This window comes from Lontra canadensis, unplaced genomic scaffold (genome assembly GCF_010015895.1).
Source record: "Lontra canadensis isolate GAN:19392208 unplaced genomic scaffold, GSC_riverotter_1.0 scaffold61, whole genome shotgun sequence".
Lineage (NCBI taxonomy): Eukaryota > Metazoa > Chordata > Mammalia > Carnivora > Mustelidae > Lontra > Lontra canadensis.
In genome coordinates this window covers 5,558,086-5,576,550 of record NW_022631055.1, presented here as the reverse complement: position 1 = coordinate 5,576,550, position 18,465 = coordinate 5,558,086, and the positions used below count along the sequence as shown (strand labels likewise).

General features: G+C 35.8%; 1 protein-coding gene across 29 annotated transcripts in view; it reads right to left on the bottom strand.

Moving 5' to 3' along the window:
- The window catches only part of NRXN1 (neurexin 1), a 1,152,783-nt gene that overhangs the window by 542,141 nt on the left and 592,177 nt on the right, over window positions 1–18,465 (bottom strand). For 19 of the 29 annotated variants that reach the window (XM_032877801.1, XM_032877805.1, XM_032877807.1 and 16 more), the window contains 2 exons: window positions 17,586–17,759; window positions 11,596–11,715 (listed from right to left, as the gene is read on the bottom strand). In XM_032877801.1, the coding sequence (XP_032733692.1) occupies window positions 11,596–11,715; window positions 17,586–17,759 (294 nt within the window). Of the gene's footprint in view, window positions 1–11,595; window positions 11,716–12,621; window positions 12,649–17,585; window positions 17,760–18,465 lie in introns of all 29 variants that reach the window. The other 10 variants (XM_032877800.1, XM_032877795.1, XM_032877797.1 and 7 more) reach the window with 1 other exon arrangement.

Below are 18,465 nucleotides of genomic sequence, written 5' to 3'. Positions count from 1 at the left end.
CACCCACATTCCCCCTTGACACGTACACAGATCTTTACTTAAAGCACTTTCTTTCTGGCTACATAAGACTCTAATTCCATGTGGGTCTTTACTATCAGGAATAGATAATGAAAAATGCATTTACAGTAATGTGTTAAAACATAATACCTTATCCTGTGAGATATTATGGAATATGTGTATATATATATATATATATTTGAAAGAACCATAGGATTGGGTGCACACATCAGTTAATTTGTAAATTATGGACTCCGGGTGATTACAATGTGTCAGTGTAGGTTCATCAATTGTAACAAATGTATCACCCTGCTGAGGGATGCTGATGGTGGACGTGATGTATGAGTGGGGACAGGAGGCATGTGGGAAATCTCTGTTCCATCCTCTTTATATTTTGTGAACCCGAACCTGCTCTAAAAAAACTAATGGAGATCTTGAAATACTCATCTTCAAATATTACTCAGCATTACAATAGGCTAGGCCTATGAGAAATAATATCAAAAGTAGAAGAATAAGATATAAGGGAGAGCTAGGGAATAAAGGTAAGTGCACATTAAAAAATAACAAAACCCAGGAGCCTGGGTGGCTCAGTTGGTTAAGCGACTGCCTTCAGCTCAGGTCAAGATCCTGGAGACCCGGGATTGAGTCCCACCTCGGGCTCCCTGCTCAGCAGGGAGTCTGCTTCTCCCACTGACCTCTCATGCTCTCTCACTCTCATTCTCTCTATCTCAAATAAATAAATAAAATTTTAAAAAATAAAGAAAAAAACCCATTCCTATTACACAGTAAACATCTGAAGACTCAGAAGCAAAAGAAATCACCTACTAACTGGAGACTGTCTTATTCTGGATGAACTTGATTTGACCTGGGTCTGAATTTTCCTGGGCAGAGTGGAAGTTGAAGAGAACTATCTAGATGAGGGAGTCAGTCATTCATCACAGATGAAGGCAAAGAGAGTACGCACTGACTACACTGGTTTATCTCTGTACGCATCCATATCACAGCGCGAATGGCTGGGCATATGAGAGATAAAGCACACTGTACAGCTGTGTTTGTTGAGCAAGATGTAGAGAACCTTAAATGATGAATGAAGGGATGCAGGAATGCCAAGACAATGGATGTTAGCAAAACCTAACAACATCAGAAGAGGAACTATTGGGGTTAGGGAGACTGGAATTTCCAGGTGACTTTAAAACTACACATGATAGCTTATATTAAAGACCTTTACCATTTGGTTTTATAGCAACACAGTTTGCAGGAACTGAATAAAAACAAAATTATCCTCCTCACATAGCTTGTAGGCACCAAGCTCTAAAATACAGGTTGCATTCACAACTCACACAGCAGACTCTCATACTGCACTCCATAGACTGATTTGATTTTTAGAACTTAAGTTTTTATCTTTTGCACTTCAACGACACTGAAAGTGTTTCCAAGTTTTGATTTAGAAAATTATTGTCACTGTCAATAAAAGAAATGTTCCCAACACATCAAAATCCAGTTTAATTACTTCTGTGATGCTTCCTGTGGCTGAGCGGAAATGGTATTTCTCTGACACTTTTCTGTTTTTAATTTAGTAAAATGGAGCGCTTGCCCTAAATAGGACCCAGAAGAGTGGATTCATGATAGATGTCATGAGAGATGAACCCCACAGTGTTAGTAATGCTGTCTTACTATGAGGGTGTGATGATTGCAGGAATCTGGATTCTCAATTCTCGATTCCTCCTAGTAGGCATGCGAGGTGACCATCAAGTTATTGACATGGAAACATGGCTGGGGTGTTTAACGCATTATGTCATGACCTGAAGAAGCTTCGCAGACATACCCAAAGGTCTGCTTTTATCCAGCACCATTCCTGATGTCAGTACTGCCCCTAGCTGCTGTAATCCACCTGAGGCCTCGAAAGCTTTCCAACAGGAGAAGTCGAATATCAAAATATACTCTGTGCCATTCCAGTGAAGAAACCAAGCAAAATGTATTCTTTGTTTTCCACTACATATTCCATCTGTTTCTCTCCCTAAAGGGTCATATGTTATATATTTATAAGTAGTGTTCACACCTACATGAACACAGTTTCCTCTGTCCCCGTCAAATGCAGCCTCCTCCTTGCTCGCGACCCATTTTTTTTAACATCCTTCTGTATCAGCTCATCCTTTTATGAAACTTGTTTCATTCTGAAATCATTTCAAGTTAAGAAACGCCTTTGTACCTTCCTATCTCACCAAATCCTGGGGAGATTAAGCCTCAGGCTCTACAGGCCATTTTCTGACAGATGTGAATTTAGATCATTAGGGTCATTAAAATCATACACTCCATAATACCCAGAGCTAACAGATCATCCTTGTACTTTATGCTGCTGTAGAACGCTACCAGAGAAGTAACAATGTATAACAGCACTGAGCTGCAGAGGAGACCACAATTCCTCCCCATAAAAGAATCCTACATTTTTTAATTGCTATAGTAAATCTCATTAAAGACACAGAATGCTTTGTTCGGGGAAGGAAAAGGGATCACTGGTAAAGGTGCATTTTCTTCACAGTAATATTTTTTTCTTTATGAGTAGAATTACTCCTAAATGCAAACACAACGTTATTTTTATCATGACCTTTTTTGGACTGTGCACATTTCCACTGAGCTTTCTTTCCCTTCTCTACAAATACAAGGGACCCTTGGTCTTTATTATTAATCTCATAGTGACTTTTCGTGATGTGGACTTCATGCATTCTCTCGTGTTTCCCCCATGTGTCTTCTAAAAACCTTCTAAGACTGGCCTGCTAATCTCTGACTTCATTTTTTTGTTGTTGTTCTTTCATCCTCAACAACTATATAAAGAGGAGGAACCTGGGATATAATCAACACAATGAAACACTCAATGTGCATTCACTGGTCAGAATTCTGAATCTTACCTGCTCGTTCCCCATAACATATCTTGTGAATCCAATTCAAACAGAAGAATCTTGGGAAATATTTCACCTGATTTCATCAAAGATTTTATCATTTTGTTGAAGATTAAATTACCATTTTTGAGAAATTTGGGCTGTCATAGAAAAATCACAGAAAATCCCCATCTCTCTTTCATAATCAGTACCTTTTTATAACAGATCTGGAAGTTAATGACAGTACGCGCCTTAGACAGCTACAAATTTTTAACTCATCTTTAGAAGTGGCAACAGAGCAGTTGAGGGGAGGAGCGTATTTCCTGCAACATAATGTTTAAAATTAAGTATAAGAAGAAAGAGTAAGAAGAAGATGGAAAAAAAAATCTGCAATGTTAACTGTCAGTCATTACTAACTTCTATAGGAACTTTGTATCTGGGAAATTTCAACAGCATCTACACTGAATCTTTCCCTCTTTGAAAGGAATTGTGGGTGCAAGTAAGAATATGATCTTCAAGTTAGATAGACCTAGATTCATATCTGTCTGTGCAAATTATTAGCCATTTTATCCCAAAGTAATGATTTAGCTGACTGTGCCTCAATATCCTCTTTTCTTTTATTTAAATTAAATTTTATTGTTTCAGTGTTCCAAGATTCATTGTTTATGCACATTTCTAAATTGAAACTAAGATTCTTTTGAAGTCTGAAAATGTATGGTTTATAAACTGTAAACTGCATGCATATCATACCCATTAATTATGTCATTAGCATTAAAATATTTTGGTGTGATCTACATTAAAATATTTTGGAGTCCTTATACACTAGCCGGGTATATCCACAGTGACAAAGTACATAAAAAACTTGCCCAATCTAGCCATTTCTTTCTAAATCAATCACAATCATATTCTTACATCTATTTCACAAAGTCTAAACTACTTTTGTTCTTATACACCTTCTTTAAAAACATACACACGACCGTCTCTCCAACAATAGTGTTGACAAAACTGCACAGCAACAGGCAAAAGAAAGAACTGGACCACTTTCTTACACCACACACAAAAATAAATTCAAGATGGATGAAAGGCCTAAATGTGAGACAGGAAAGCATCAAAATCCTAGAGGAGAACATAGATAGTAACCTCCTTGACATCAGCCATAGCAACTTCTTACTACATATGTCTCCTGAGGCAAAGGAAACTAAACCAAAAACAAACTATTGGGACTTCATCCATATAAAAAGCTTCTGCACTGTGTAGGAAACAATCAAAGTTACAAGGCAACCTACAAAGTGGGAGAAGATATTTGCAAATGACATATCTTATAAAGGCTTACTATCCAAAATATATAAAGAACTTGTCAAACTCATCCCCCCCCAAAAAAAGTCCAGTTAAAAAATGGACAGAAGACATGAATAGATACTTTCCAAAGAAGACACACAGATGACCCACACACACATGAAAAGGTGCTAGACATCACTCATCATCAGGGAAATACAAATCAAAACTTCAATGAGATGTCACCTCATACCTGTCAGGATGGCTAAAATTAACAACTCTGGAAAAAACAGGTATTGGGAAGGATGTGGAAAAAGTGGAAATCTCTTATAGCTGGTGGGAATGCAAACCGTTACAGCCACTGTGGAAAATAGTATGGAGGTTTCTTGAAAAGTTAAAAACAGAACTACCCTATGATCCAGCAATTACACTACTAGGTATTTATGCAAAGGATACAAAAATACTAATTCAAAAGGATATATCACCTCAAGTTTATAGCAGCATTATCAACAATGGCCAAATTACAGAAAGAGCCCAAATGTCCATCCTATAGTCATACATTCATTCATATATATTATTATATAAGATGGAATATTAGTGAGCCATAAAAAAGAATGAAATCTTGCATTTGCAACAATGTGGATAGAACTAGAGAGTATTAGGCTAACTGAAAGAAGTCAATCAGAGAAAGACAAATACCATATGATTTCAGTCATATGTGGAATTTAAGAAACAAAACAAAGAACATGGGGATGAAAAAGAGCAAACCAAGAAACAGACTCTTAACTATGGAGAACAAACTAAGGATTACTGGAGGGAAGGTAGGGGGGGAATGAGTTAAATGGGTGATGGGGCTTAAGGAGGAGAATGTTGTTGTGATGAGCACTGAGTATTGTATATAAGTGATGAATTACTGAATTCTACTCCTGAAACCAATATTACACTATATGTTAACTAAAATTTACATAAAAATTTGGAGAAAGAAAAATAAATAAAAACAATAAAAACATGCCCACGATAATCTGATTCTATAAAGTTGGAGAATTAATATTCACTCTCTTCACATATCTTCTTGATTAATAAACAAATGCTAAATTATTTATCATTGATATTTAGTATTAAACAGGATTCTGAGAATTCACCATGATTAATCTTCATTTTGTTCGCAAGGGCTTTCAGTGCCTCAGTTCTGGTGAGGTAAAAGCCATTTTAAAAAGTAAAAGTAAATCTAAAGGCCTCAAGTTTCAAAAACTCACACCTTAGGTTCAGAGAGTCTCCCTACCCTAGCGGCCCCTGCACTGGCTGCATTACCGTAGCTGGGAAGCAAGGTGAGAAACCTGAGCACAATATACTCACAGAGAAAAAAAAAAATCATTCAGACATAGACTAGGGTCATAGAACTCTTTGAAATATCGTGCAGTGAGAACTGAAAGCACTGTAACCCCTTAAGGATAATTAACCAAGGTGACTGGCAGAACCTTCTCAATGCAGCCTGAGTCTAGTTGGGTTCTGGTGGGATACGACAGTATTACCCCAGTAACGCAAGCATCCAAGACCAGCTCTAGAGTTAGTTAAGCCCCCAAAATGGTGAGCAATAACATAAAAGCCAAATGAAGGTCACCACAGAATATTAAGTGAGTCAGAAAAATCAGAGAGTACTTGCAGGGAGAAAAATTCAACTGGACCTTCTTTCTTGACTTCTGGGGTCAAACTGGCACCATTTAGCACAGAGGCAAAAGCTATTCAGAGTCATGGACTTGATGAACAATACAGGGAGTGAATCCAGATAATTCAAATATAGCGGTGCTCTGTACCACTCTTTGGGGTTTTTCTCCCACTTGAGTTTTTTATATAGACAAAGCTTAAAACTGTCATTTAACTGCTTAATTGCAAAATGAAAAGACCAATGTTTTCTTGTATTTACTTTTATGATATCTATTACCAACAAGAACAAAGATGAATTTATATTAAATAGAAGATAATATTTCTATGATAAAGAACATTTCTCTATCATATATGACGCTTTGCTTTCTGTCTTTTATGGTACTTCCTGATCACTATGAATAATATTTTAATTCTTTATGGTCTACCCTAAGATAGATCTGATCTTGTTTCCCCATAGATAATTTTTCTATGGCATTATCTGTAAATACTGCTTATGAATTGCTTTAAACAACTTAAAGACTGCCATTTAGAAATGCTTGAATGATTCAAGGTTAATAAGATTCATCATACTCACAGTGAGGATCTGGTTGTGGACATAGCTAATTGCTAAATTTTATTCATCCCTAAATGGTACTGGCAACAAATCAGCTCACAGCTTAATTCTAGTGGCAGCTCTAAATGGGACAGAAATAATGTGACTTTGATCCAGTTGTTTTTATACATGTTATGATTCATTTCCAGTAGTTCTGATACTGATGCTCAAACACTGGATATTGGATTCTCTTGTCAAACAACAAAAAAGGTGAGAAACACAAAGCTGAAGATATTTTTAAATGTCATGGTAACAAGTCACAGTCAAATCTTGTTTCAGTGAACATTTCTAATTCTCACACAAAAGATACGATAAATCCCTATCAGATTTTCTCCTGGAAAATTTAGAATTCTACAAATAGTCTTTTAATGGCAGGGACCATACCCTCCTAGCACCAAAATGACAGCACTATGATGTATTATTCCCTTATGGTAACAGACACCATTGAAGCTGAACCATAATTTGGCACACAATAATGCTATACTAACGTTATGTGACAATGTTACCATGTTCACTATTTTCCATGTGATCATAGCCATATTCATCTTCTCCAACCTGACATTAAATTAGCTAATATAGTTACATTCTATTCTGTACCACAGGGTGAAAGCAGGAAAAGGATTATTGCATAGCACAATGGCTTGATAACAGTGTGTGTGCATGTGTGTATGTGTGTGTGTGCATGCACACATAAGCATCGATAGGTGATACGTTGATTTTTATATAGTGAATGTAAACTCTTAGCACAAGTCTGGCACATAGCAAGCACCAAGTAAGTGGTTACACCTACAAAAAGTTCACAAAAACTACAATATACGATATGTTAAAAAGACCTTTACTCAGGATTTCAGAAGAGGGGAAAGGTAAGGCCAGGACTAGAGAAGTTTCCATGGGATGAAACAGTTAAGTGGAGACTGAAAGTGAAATTATATTTCTTCAAACAGATATAGTGAAAGGAATTCATTCCAGGTGGAATGAGAGCAATCCCAGGAGGATAAATTAGCATAAGCAATGGTGAGGAAATTGGGAAAGTATAATGTTGTTCAGAAAGCCATAAGTAAGTTAATTGGCACTAACACGCCATATGGACAAGGTTCTGCAACAGATAAGGATGAAAATGAAAGCTAGGGTCATAGGGCACCTGGGCAGCTCAGTGGGTTAAGCCTCTGCTTTCATCTCAGGTTATGATCTCAGGGTCCTGGGATCGAGCCTCGCATCAGGCTCCCCGCTCAGCGGGGAGCCTGCTTCCGCCTCTCTCTCTGCCTGCCTCTCTGCCTACTTGTGATCTCTCTCTGTCAAATAAATAAATAAAATCTTTAAAAGCTAGGGTCAGATCACAGAAGTTGATGAACTCCAAATCAATGAATTTGGAGAGTACTGTTAACTGCTGGGGAGGTACTAGAAACCCTTATGCAAGATCCATGCATCTAGTCAGCACGGATTTAGTAAGTCACTATTATTACCAATTATATGCATCATGATGTACAAAACACTGGTTTTATCAGACAAAAATAAAATAAAATAAAATAAAATAAAATAAAATAAAATAAAATAATACTACCTGGGAGAAGCATGTAGTCTTTGTCTTACATGGGGATAAAACCAAACCTAAATCATGATGGCTGATAAAATAGCATCAACGAAGTTCTATAGCAGTCAGTGGAGGAAAAACACTGCCTCTGGTTAGGAGAATCAGGAAAAGCTGGTGATATTTAAAGTAAGGAGAATAGGAAAAAAGAACAAAAGAGGTCAGAAGGCATAGAACGGATTGGAGGAGGAAGGGATAAGAAACGGGAAACTGAACCAGGAAATGTGACTACAATAAGCCCTTTCCCAAATAATATTAAGGACCTAAAATATGTTAATGGTACGGAAGAATGAAGCTAAGTCCATTACACTACACTATGCTACAAATATACGTAGCACTTGCTTTTCTCAATGAGTAGGTCATTTACATGGCAATTTTCTAGGGGAAAAAGGGTTTCACAAACACTTTTCTTTAAAAGTAGCCTTTGGCATCATTTTGCATAAGTACCTCTTTTTGAAAGATTCCTTTAAGTGCATTAATTAGTATGATTTACCCACAATTATACTTACAAGCTAAAAAGTATTCCCATCTTCCCATTGTTAATTATATCTCCAGGCTAACATAAATAAACTTTTCTAGTTACTTTAATCCACTCTATGAAATTGATCAGAGAGATGATATTCCAAAGGCCTATTTCAGAGAAAATGTATCTTATTTGTAATTCTTTCCCCTTTTAAAATATTTTCTTTTATTTTCCTTTGGTCATTTATTTTGGTTTGTTTGTTTTGTTTTCTATGCAGTTTAAGACAGCTATCACAGAATTTATGGATAAATACCTAAGCTACAATGGAAATTTCATTAAGAAATGAACTGTCCTAAATGGCTTCATTAAATTTAAAAAAAAAAAAGTCAATCTCTATATAAAAAAAGTGTTTGTGAAAATCCCAGGAATCACATTAATTCTGTTTGTGCAACTCAGAAAAATTGGGAGATGCAGAAAAGTAATGCTTATTTTGATGAATTTAACAACTGAAGAAAATATGGCATGCTACTCTTATTGCCATATCAATTGCATATCTTCAAGGTATGAAAAGAAAAAAGAAAAGAGAAAAGAACAGAAAAGAAAAGAAAAAGACACCAGGCCCTGAATGGAGTCATTTATGCTAAGCCCCAGGTCTCCAAACCAAGACTTAATTTAATTACAGTTTTGGCGTTCCCATAAACCAGTCAATCAGGAACTTCCCAATCAGAAATAGTTAGGTTAGCTGCCTCACAGACCCCTGTCATTCCCTAAAGGAAAGTAACTTTTCAATCAACAGCCTGCCTTTTTTTTTTTTTTTTTCCCCCCAATATAGTATATCTTTCCTGTCCCTACTCCCTTCTGCCTATAACTCTTTCATTTCATGCAGCTCCTTGGAGCTCCTTTCTATCTGCTAGACTGGATGCTACCTGATTTGAATCGATTTTTGTTCAAATAAACTCTTAAAATTTTTAATGCTTCAGTTTACCTTTTAACAAAGGTAACAGTCACTATTGTACTTTCTACAAATTAAAGTTGATATGAAAATAAGATTTGCTTTTAAATATTGATTTATGCCTACATCACCTCACCACCAAAACTCCATGCACAAACCAAGAAACCATTTCCCATTTCCAGAAAACCCATTAAGAGGTAATGATTTAATCAAAATGTATGTATTCTGAGAGCCCTCCAAAGTAATTTTAATGCTGATTTGTGCAAAAGGCATATCAGGACACACATTTATTGAATGACATTTACCTTATTTACAAGAAAATAACAAATAGCCTTATCATTATCATCACCACTACTATCATCCAAGAGCAGCATTCAAATAATTTTCTGTAAAAATGATGTGAAGACAGCATGATACTTAGGGTAGGATCTTGATGTTCTGTTAGGAAATGTCTAGCAAATACATGCAGAAAATTATATTCTTCAAACTTAACTGGTATAAGAGAATATACTATCTGACACAACCAAATGGCAACTATTTTATAAAACATGGAAACTAAATTAAGCAAAGTTTGGCAGAGAAAAGTTCTTCAGCAAAATGAAAAACATTTTCATGCAGTAAGAAGCTCTCTCAGCTACCACATGTAGTCCTACATCTTTCAGGATTATATTCAGGATTAAAAATTTACCATAATAAAATCATAACAAATGATCAGTCTTCTGGTTGTCCTTGAAAATATTTATGTTATTTTCTATGGGGCAGGAGCAAATGCGGAAAGTTACTATTCTGTATACATATTTGCATATATTAAAAGCATATATAAGGTTTTTTATTTTCTTTGCTTTAGGTACATGGAAATACAAAAAGTATCTACTGAGCCTTCATTTAAGATTATTTATAGAACCCCAACTGGGGTTACTGTTTGTGCAAATGTATGATGGTTTGAATACATGTTCATGTTTCAAGGTTACGTTAATTCTACGGAAGATGTTGCTGGTAGGATGGAGACAAAATATTACCCCAACTATGGTGATATAATTTTTATAGGTCTCTTCCAATATTTTACTTTGTAATAATTGCTTGTTATACCTATATTCAATGTTTTGAAGAGAAAATTTGAAGATAGCTGGTGAGTTATACTATATTCCTAAACTCAGTTCGATGGAATATTTTAGTTTGACCTCATCTTCAACAATGCCATACACATATGTGCGGGCGAAAAGAGAGTCTCAAAAAGACAAAGGTCAAAGTGAACAAACTCTAATCCTCCTTAAAATCCATACTCAAGTCCAGCCTCTGTCCCCAAACCCAGAACTTCAATCACAGCATCCTGCATCCTAGAGCTTTTCCTTAAACGTTATCTCATTTATAATATAAATTACGCACTATGTTTCATAAGCAGGAGGCTTTGCCTGAAATATATTCTCAATATAGTGGAATTTGTTGTTTTGTAGAAAATGCTTTTACCATGTTGACATAGTGCTATAAAGCATGGTCTACTTGAAAGTAAAGAAATAGGACTTTATCCTATATACCAGTTAATTCAGTCAACATTCTTACTGCAACCATACAGATTAGGTACGAGCAGATATTCCATGATAGAATGTGAATGCTGTGTTTCTGAGTCATGCTTATATTGTGAAACTAAAAGAAGGAAAAATCCACAAATGGCTAGAATATAAGATAGAGTACTTGAAGGACAGAGTTTAAACATTGTTTTTTAAAGCAAAAGGCAGATATGGGTTTAAAAAGATACAGAAAGGGAAGTATAATGAGATATGTCACCTTTCACAAAAATTATAGCCCTCAACATATAATCTTCTGGAATTAAATATTATTTAATATAAAGCAATAAAAAATCTCTTTTGAAAAAACCAGTGGAGGACTGTCATATGTAGGAAATGAAAAAAGTACTTTCAACAAGGTGACCATTATTAGCAATTCAAAAAATTACAGTAAACAGGTGCAAACCAAACGCTCACCATATCACAGCATTTAGCTAATGGCATCCTTGATTAAGACTTTAGTATTGCAAAAGTACCCTTTCTGTAGAAACAACTGCTTCTTCTCACTATGACAGTTTAGCTCACAGATACTATAAAGACCCCCCAGTTTTAGACTCTGGGCATCACATAGTGACTGGAAGCAATGATGACCATCTGAGTCCATACTCAGAGAGGTACTTACGGTCATTGCAGAGTGGCCCGCTGAAGGAAGTCATGCTACAGTCACAGCTGAAGCCATCCCATTGCTGCAAGCACACGCCTTGATTAGAACAGGAGTCCTCTTGGCAGGTTGTGCTGGGTCCTGCAAAAACAATCCAAAAGAAACTTGGGTTCTTTAAAACAAAATCCACAAGTGTTTCATACATGAGCTAGGTCACATATAGTAGTTGCCAACACCTCAAATTACATGAGCAAACCACTGTTGAAAGTTCTATTCACACACCTGAATTAGCAACAGAGAAGCTGTAATAGGAAGGTTTCCGAAGTTTCAGATATAGGACAAAATACACTATAATAGTAAACAACAACTAGTAAAAGCAAGCACATAGCTTCTAGTGTGATTATGGTTGCAAGTAATCTCTTTCCATCATTAGTAATTCTCTATCACCATTTGGATTTTAGAAAAATGCATGGATCTCCTTAACTTCTGACCAATGAATAGAGACACCATGAGAAATGGAGACTAGAGCTTCATGAAATTGAGATAAAGATTGGCAAAGTAACTGAAAAGAGTTATGTAAAATGCCATAGAAGTTTCCCTGCGCAAACTATGGATAAAGTTATGGTTGTCGGGTGTTTTAGATAGGTATGTTGGCAAGTATCAATTCACATGCTTTAACAATCCATGCAGTTAAACAGAAAATGAAAAAGTCTGTTTAAATGACATGCCCCCATTTAACATACGAGTAAAAAGAATTCTAGTCTATTTCTAAAGAATCATAACTAGAACACTGAGAAACAAAGAACTAAAAAAAAAAAGATGATCAAAGCACTAGAGGCAATCACTATACAAACATATTCAAGACTGAAAGCCTTTATGCAAACTAGGCTATAAAATGAGGTTTCTTGCACAATGTTCAAGAAGGGGAAAAATTAAATTTGAACCCAAACAACAGTTACTGCAAAAATGTAAAAAAAATGTTATTTTGGGGTTTCCACTGTGTATTAGGGGGTTTCAGTCTTGTTCTTTACACACGGGGCTATCTACCTTGCAAGTCAGCTTTCATCAATGCAACTTTGTCAGCAAAATAAAAAAAAAAAAAAGCAAAATATATTAAATGTTAGTAAGCAATACCAAAATGGGGCAAACACAGAAGAACGTTCAGATTCAAAAAGCATGCTGTTGTAAAGGAGGAGGAAAAAATGCTATGTAGAGCAAAGAAATTAATACTAACAGCCATAAATCTTAAGAGAAGCCAAAAATGAGAAAGCGGTAATATATTAGAATTTTTCTATGTATGTATATATACATAATGGTTAATTGAGATGATGACATGTAATGAAAGAAATTAAAAGAGCTTTTGTATTTTTTCCTCTCTTAGACAGATATGAATGCATCACCCAGTGATCACGTTGCTTATTTGGAACATGTGGCACCATTTGTCACGTGCGGATACAGTGCAGACCACGGTCATTAGCAGACCCATTATCCCTCTCCATTTCTCTTTCCCTCTACGTCTTTCTGTCTTTAATTGCAATTAAAGCTTGAAACTGGGATGCCAGCCATTCGCTACCAACGGCTGGACTTGAGAGTGACGCCAAACCATCAGAATGTACTAGATCGATCATTGGGGCAGATGAGAGAAGTAAGGGATGGAAGAAGCAGACTGCAGTGCCATTCCACGTACCAGAAAAATCCCTCTACAAGGTTTCAGTGTGGTGTGTTTGTCTTTGTTCTTAGCAAGGTGGGTCTATACCACTCAAGGATTTCAGAGTTATGTCAGCATCTTCCCCACCTTCATAATTCCCTACAACTCTTCTAAACTGCCCCATGAATATTTATTACAATAGAACCTCACTCATAAGGACTACCTGAGAGAAGGTGAAAAAGGGAATACACTCCATCTGAATAGCTTTAGAGTAGAAAATGGAAGATATTTCCTAGTCAACACAGTAGCTTTTATGAAAATATAAAAACGATACCAGCCCAATTAGATTCTATTAACACTGAGAGCCTGTGAGGTAACTACTTTAGCGAATAAATGGGAACGACCTGTAATTAGCCATTGTGTAAATCAACATTTTCGTAAAATGTCTTTTTAAACATACTCGTTACAATGGTATTTCCATTACAATTTTCTCAGTAAAGGGAGTCCTCATAGAAAACTATTGAATTTAACCTATGTGAGTTTTCGCAAATTAAGAAACCCTAACATTGTAGGAATGAATTATAGAATAATGGCAATGATAGGTATACTGATGGCAATGGTAATAATAGTTTTTATTGTTAATAATAATTTCTCAGGCCTGGAAGCCCTGAACGGATGTAACAGTTTTTCCCACCTATCTCATGCAAGAACGAAGAACCACTAAACGGCTTAGTTTTTGTGGTTTCTCCAGTCTGTGCAAGTTAAGTGGTCTAATGATCTTTATCCAATTGCATTAGAGACTGAAAATTATTGTTTATTTGGAAAACAAAACAAAACAACAAACAACTCTTAAAGCAATACTCCTTCGCACAGTCTCTTGTGGGACGAGCGCAGGAGTCGGGAGTAGTGAGCGCCCAGCATGGGTTGGGGGCTGGTTATCAGTACGTGGCTGCTCCCTTTCTTGCCCAGCAGAGGGTATGAACAGGAATAGGAATGGATGAAGAGCCAGATTATCGTCCTTTTATTTTTGTAAAAATTATCAGAAATACAATTGCAACATAATACTAATTCTAAAAGTGGCAAAACTGCAATCCTGAAGACAAATGTGTCCATGGGGTAGAACAACAACTAGAGTATCTGCCAAACCTTTATGTGAGCATAAAGACATGCTTTACTATTATTATTTTTTCATTATCACAACAATCTTTTTATATTCAGGTATTATGGGAGAATGCATGCCTATGCCTGACAAGACACATTTTTCAAAATACTCACCTTCTAGAACAATATTTAAACATTGACAGGCATTTGTGCAAGACAAAGCCCTGAATTTATTTTCCCGTTAGTTATGCAATGTGCCTTTTATTTTATCACTGAATAAAATTGGGAACAAGCCACAAGGACATTTGTATTAAGTGGTTAAGTATAAGGATATGTCTGAAGAAGAAAAGAAGTGAAGGTAAAACTAAAATCTCTGGAAACCAAAGAAGTAAGAGAGGGAAGTGTTTTGATGCCTGGACTTTCAAGTACGGCAAACTTGGGTTCAAAGCTTCCATCATTCACATACGAGCTGTGTGACCTTAGGAAGGTCACCTTACATCTCTGAGGTTCAATTTACTCATCTAAAAAAAGTCAGCACTACCTAATTTACAGAGTTTTGAGGATTCAACGAAAAAGCCTTTGTATGCTTATTGTCACTGGTGCTAAATCAATGGTAACTTTGATAATTAAGTATTTCTGTACCTTATTATAATAGTTCTGGGGCTGAATGGTATGAGACTATGCAAAGAGTGAATTAATTTTTCCCCCTTGACTTTATGTATGAAACTTATCATGACTTGGTATTGAGTTTAACTAAGCCAGATTATTGGTTGATTGCCAGTCTCTATTGTCTCCTACACAAGCAGGAAAATGCTACCTTAGCAGTGATTTGCAAAGTGTGGTCCCTGGAACAACAGTATCAGCATCATTGTAGGAATGTGTTAGAAACGTAAACTTTAGGGTCCTGCTGAAGCAGCCACCCTGGAGGGTAGTGTTCCGTAATTTGGGTTTTAACAATTCTCCAGGGGATTCGGATACTGGTTCAAGTTTGAGAAACATTCATCTGAAAGGACTTGGACAAGGCAAGCTTCTTCCCTAGCTAGTGTGTTATATAAATAAAAGCAGCGATTACCAAATGCAATTAGTTAAAAATGGAAGACAGCAAGTGGTTACTAGGAAAGACCAAGAACTTTCTACGTGAAAGGGGCTTAGAAATTTGTAGGTCTTGTGGGATAGGAATGACGGAAAATCTTGAAAGATATTATTTGGTTATTGTCTCATTTACAGAATTTCTATTAACATGAAAGTTAGTGATTCCAATGTGATATGGATTTAAAATTCCATGAGACAACCGTCTTTAGAGAGAGAATTGATCAAATGTCTAGAATTTGATCACTAATCCTAAAAACATGTATATGTCATCCATTGCACCTATGAGTTGTATATCTGAGATCATTTTTAAGAACTGCAGAGGACAGAAATAGTTATAAATTAAAAGTTGTTAAACTTGATGTTGGAATGAAAAAAATCAGGGAAATGTCAAAGCAGAAAGGCAGGGACATGGTAACATTCTAAGAAAAAAAAATGGGGGTGTTAAAAAGAGGCTAAGAATTATTAAAGCTCAGATATTAAAGCACCTAGATAAGGTAGGGAAGGAGCCAATGTCATTATCTACCAAATGATTTCAAGTGTTCGAATAGTCATTTGTTACCCAGGAGGATGTATAATAATCTTAACCAAGTTGCTTAATAGATTATGTTAGAAAATAAAACTGAATATCATTTCTGCAAATATTCTTTGGTCAGTACAGCTTCCCGTCATTAGTTTTCCCTTCTACCCATCCACACACCTCACCTATGTGCCTGTGCTGGGGGGTCATGTGTGTTTGTTTTTCCGTCTTGTGGGTGTTTAGCTGTGAACATGTCTGTCTGCTCCTAATATCTCTTCGCAGGTGAGAAGTCATTTACCAAGCAACTTGTAAAAAGGTCTATTTTTTGGGGGGTGGGGAGTACTGTAAGCAATTTGTACTACTTTTTCCCCCTTTTTCTAATGTATATATTCTTTCTGATTAGATCACCTCTAAGAATCCAAGTTATGAGCCACATCCTTATAACCATCCAGTAGAAGTAATTATTCATTTAATGATCTTGTTTCCTTTGGTAAATGGAGAAAATAGTTTCTCTTTGTTTTACAAGTATTATACCAAAATTTGAAATAAAGAAAATAAATATAGCAATAACAATAAAAACAATTCAACAAAGGCTTCTATTAAATAGCATTATCTTCTGGCAGGATTTAATCACAGTTTAAATTTTACCTGACTTTTCAAGGGAATATATGTTGTGGAGGAAAAAAAAAATGTATGTTCAAAAAAAAAAAAAACAACAACAAAACATAAACCTCCACGTACTTAGGTAATTGCTAAATCTAATGGCATTATTTTGGCCGAGAAGAGATGAGTCATAGTCTCCTGGGGGATAGGAATTCGCATGTCTTTCTTTGCCTCTCCCAAATGAAATTTCCTTATGAATCTAAAATTTTCAAAATAGCCCAAACTGTTTTCAACATTAAAGGAGAAGCAGCAACACATTCAGAGCCCCCAAATTTAGGATAATGTGATTAAATTACATTTATGGAGGGATAATTGGCTCAAATAATCTGAGGTGTTGAAATGAAAATTATCTAAAATGAATGTAGCAATCAAAAAGTACTCCTACAGATCTTAGTCTGATAGAGAGCACAAAAGAACAGAAAGATACTTGAGCACATTTCTCAAGTAAGGAATATTAGTCTTTGGTAAAGGAAGAAACCAATTTTTGCTAAAACAAACTGATGATATACAGAAGAAACTTGTGCTGGGTAGATACAAACCAAATAGTGATGTGACAACGGATACCTGAACTTTATTCTCCTGTTATATCTTGCTGAATGTAGATTTGAAACAAATAGTCTCAAATGATTGACACTTGCTGGAGCAAATCTACTTTTTTTAGTCCAAACAGGATATCTATTTAATGTTAGAAAGCAAGCATTGAAGAACTGATTAACACACTAATTAGGCAAACTATCAAATGCAAAGGAGAAAATAACAAGATCCATACACAGAGCCCCCATCTTACATAAGGCCTTAGCGTAGGTTTGCAAACATTCCAGAAAATTTAAGATTTATATGATGAAATGTGAAAAGCACAAACAAGGATTTCTAAGCCCTATGGTGGGGTTTGAACAGTAGGCAGAAATAAATTTTGCTGACTAGAGAGATTTGTTCTTATTTATGGGTGGAATTAGAATTACTTAGAGTTTGATAACAAAGATCTAGTACCTTCACATCCTCTCTCAATCTGTCCATTGCAGAAAAGAGCATCCGAGATGAGGTCTGGAAGTCGTCCGTTTAAATCAACTGATGCCAGGCAGCCTTGAAAGCCCTCCTTGGCATGGACGAGTTTCGGCAAAGATTTGTATGTTTCTTTAGCCACTCCTCCTATATACAAGTCACCTGTGGGAAGATCAAAGTTTGGTCACAAAAGTAACTTGTCATACAGTAGGACAGAAAATAGTTTGGTTTATATTTCATTAAATTAACTAAATTCATTTTAAAAGTCAATTTATAATTAGACATTTTCTTAAAAGTGTAAAACAGATCTGCACTTGAAGACATTTCTAGAAGCTATTTCCACAGAGAATTGAAGAAGCACAACACAGTGTAGCAAAGCGGAAGGAATATGGGCCCCGGAGTTGCATAACCTTGCACTGAAATCCGAGCCTGGTTATTTACCAACTCTATGGCTTTTAACTTTTTTTTTTCCCCAGCTTTTCTGATCATTAAAAACTTCGTTTCTAAAACATGAATGATAAAATTTGTTCTATTGGTTTTCATGAGAATTAAATGAGATAAAATACAGGACCTCTCCACTACAGTAAAAATAGGAAGTAGATACTCAGTCAACCTTCTGCTTAGAGAACTCTGGGTCTTTCAGTTCATCAGAAGCTCAACAAATTCTCTCTATGGTCTACAATTACCTTTTTCACTAGGCTTATGCCCATTATCCTTACCTGTACCTATAGCATTTACTCACTGACTCCCATAAGAGTCTGCATATGTCTGAGTATTACATCCTTTTTCAGGCATATATATATATATATATGCCTGATATATATATGCATACATTATATATATATATGCATACATTATATATATATAT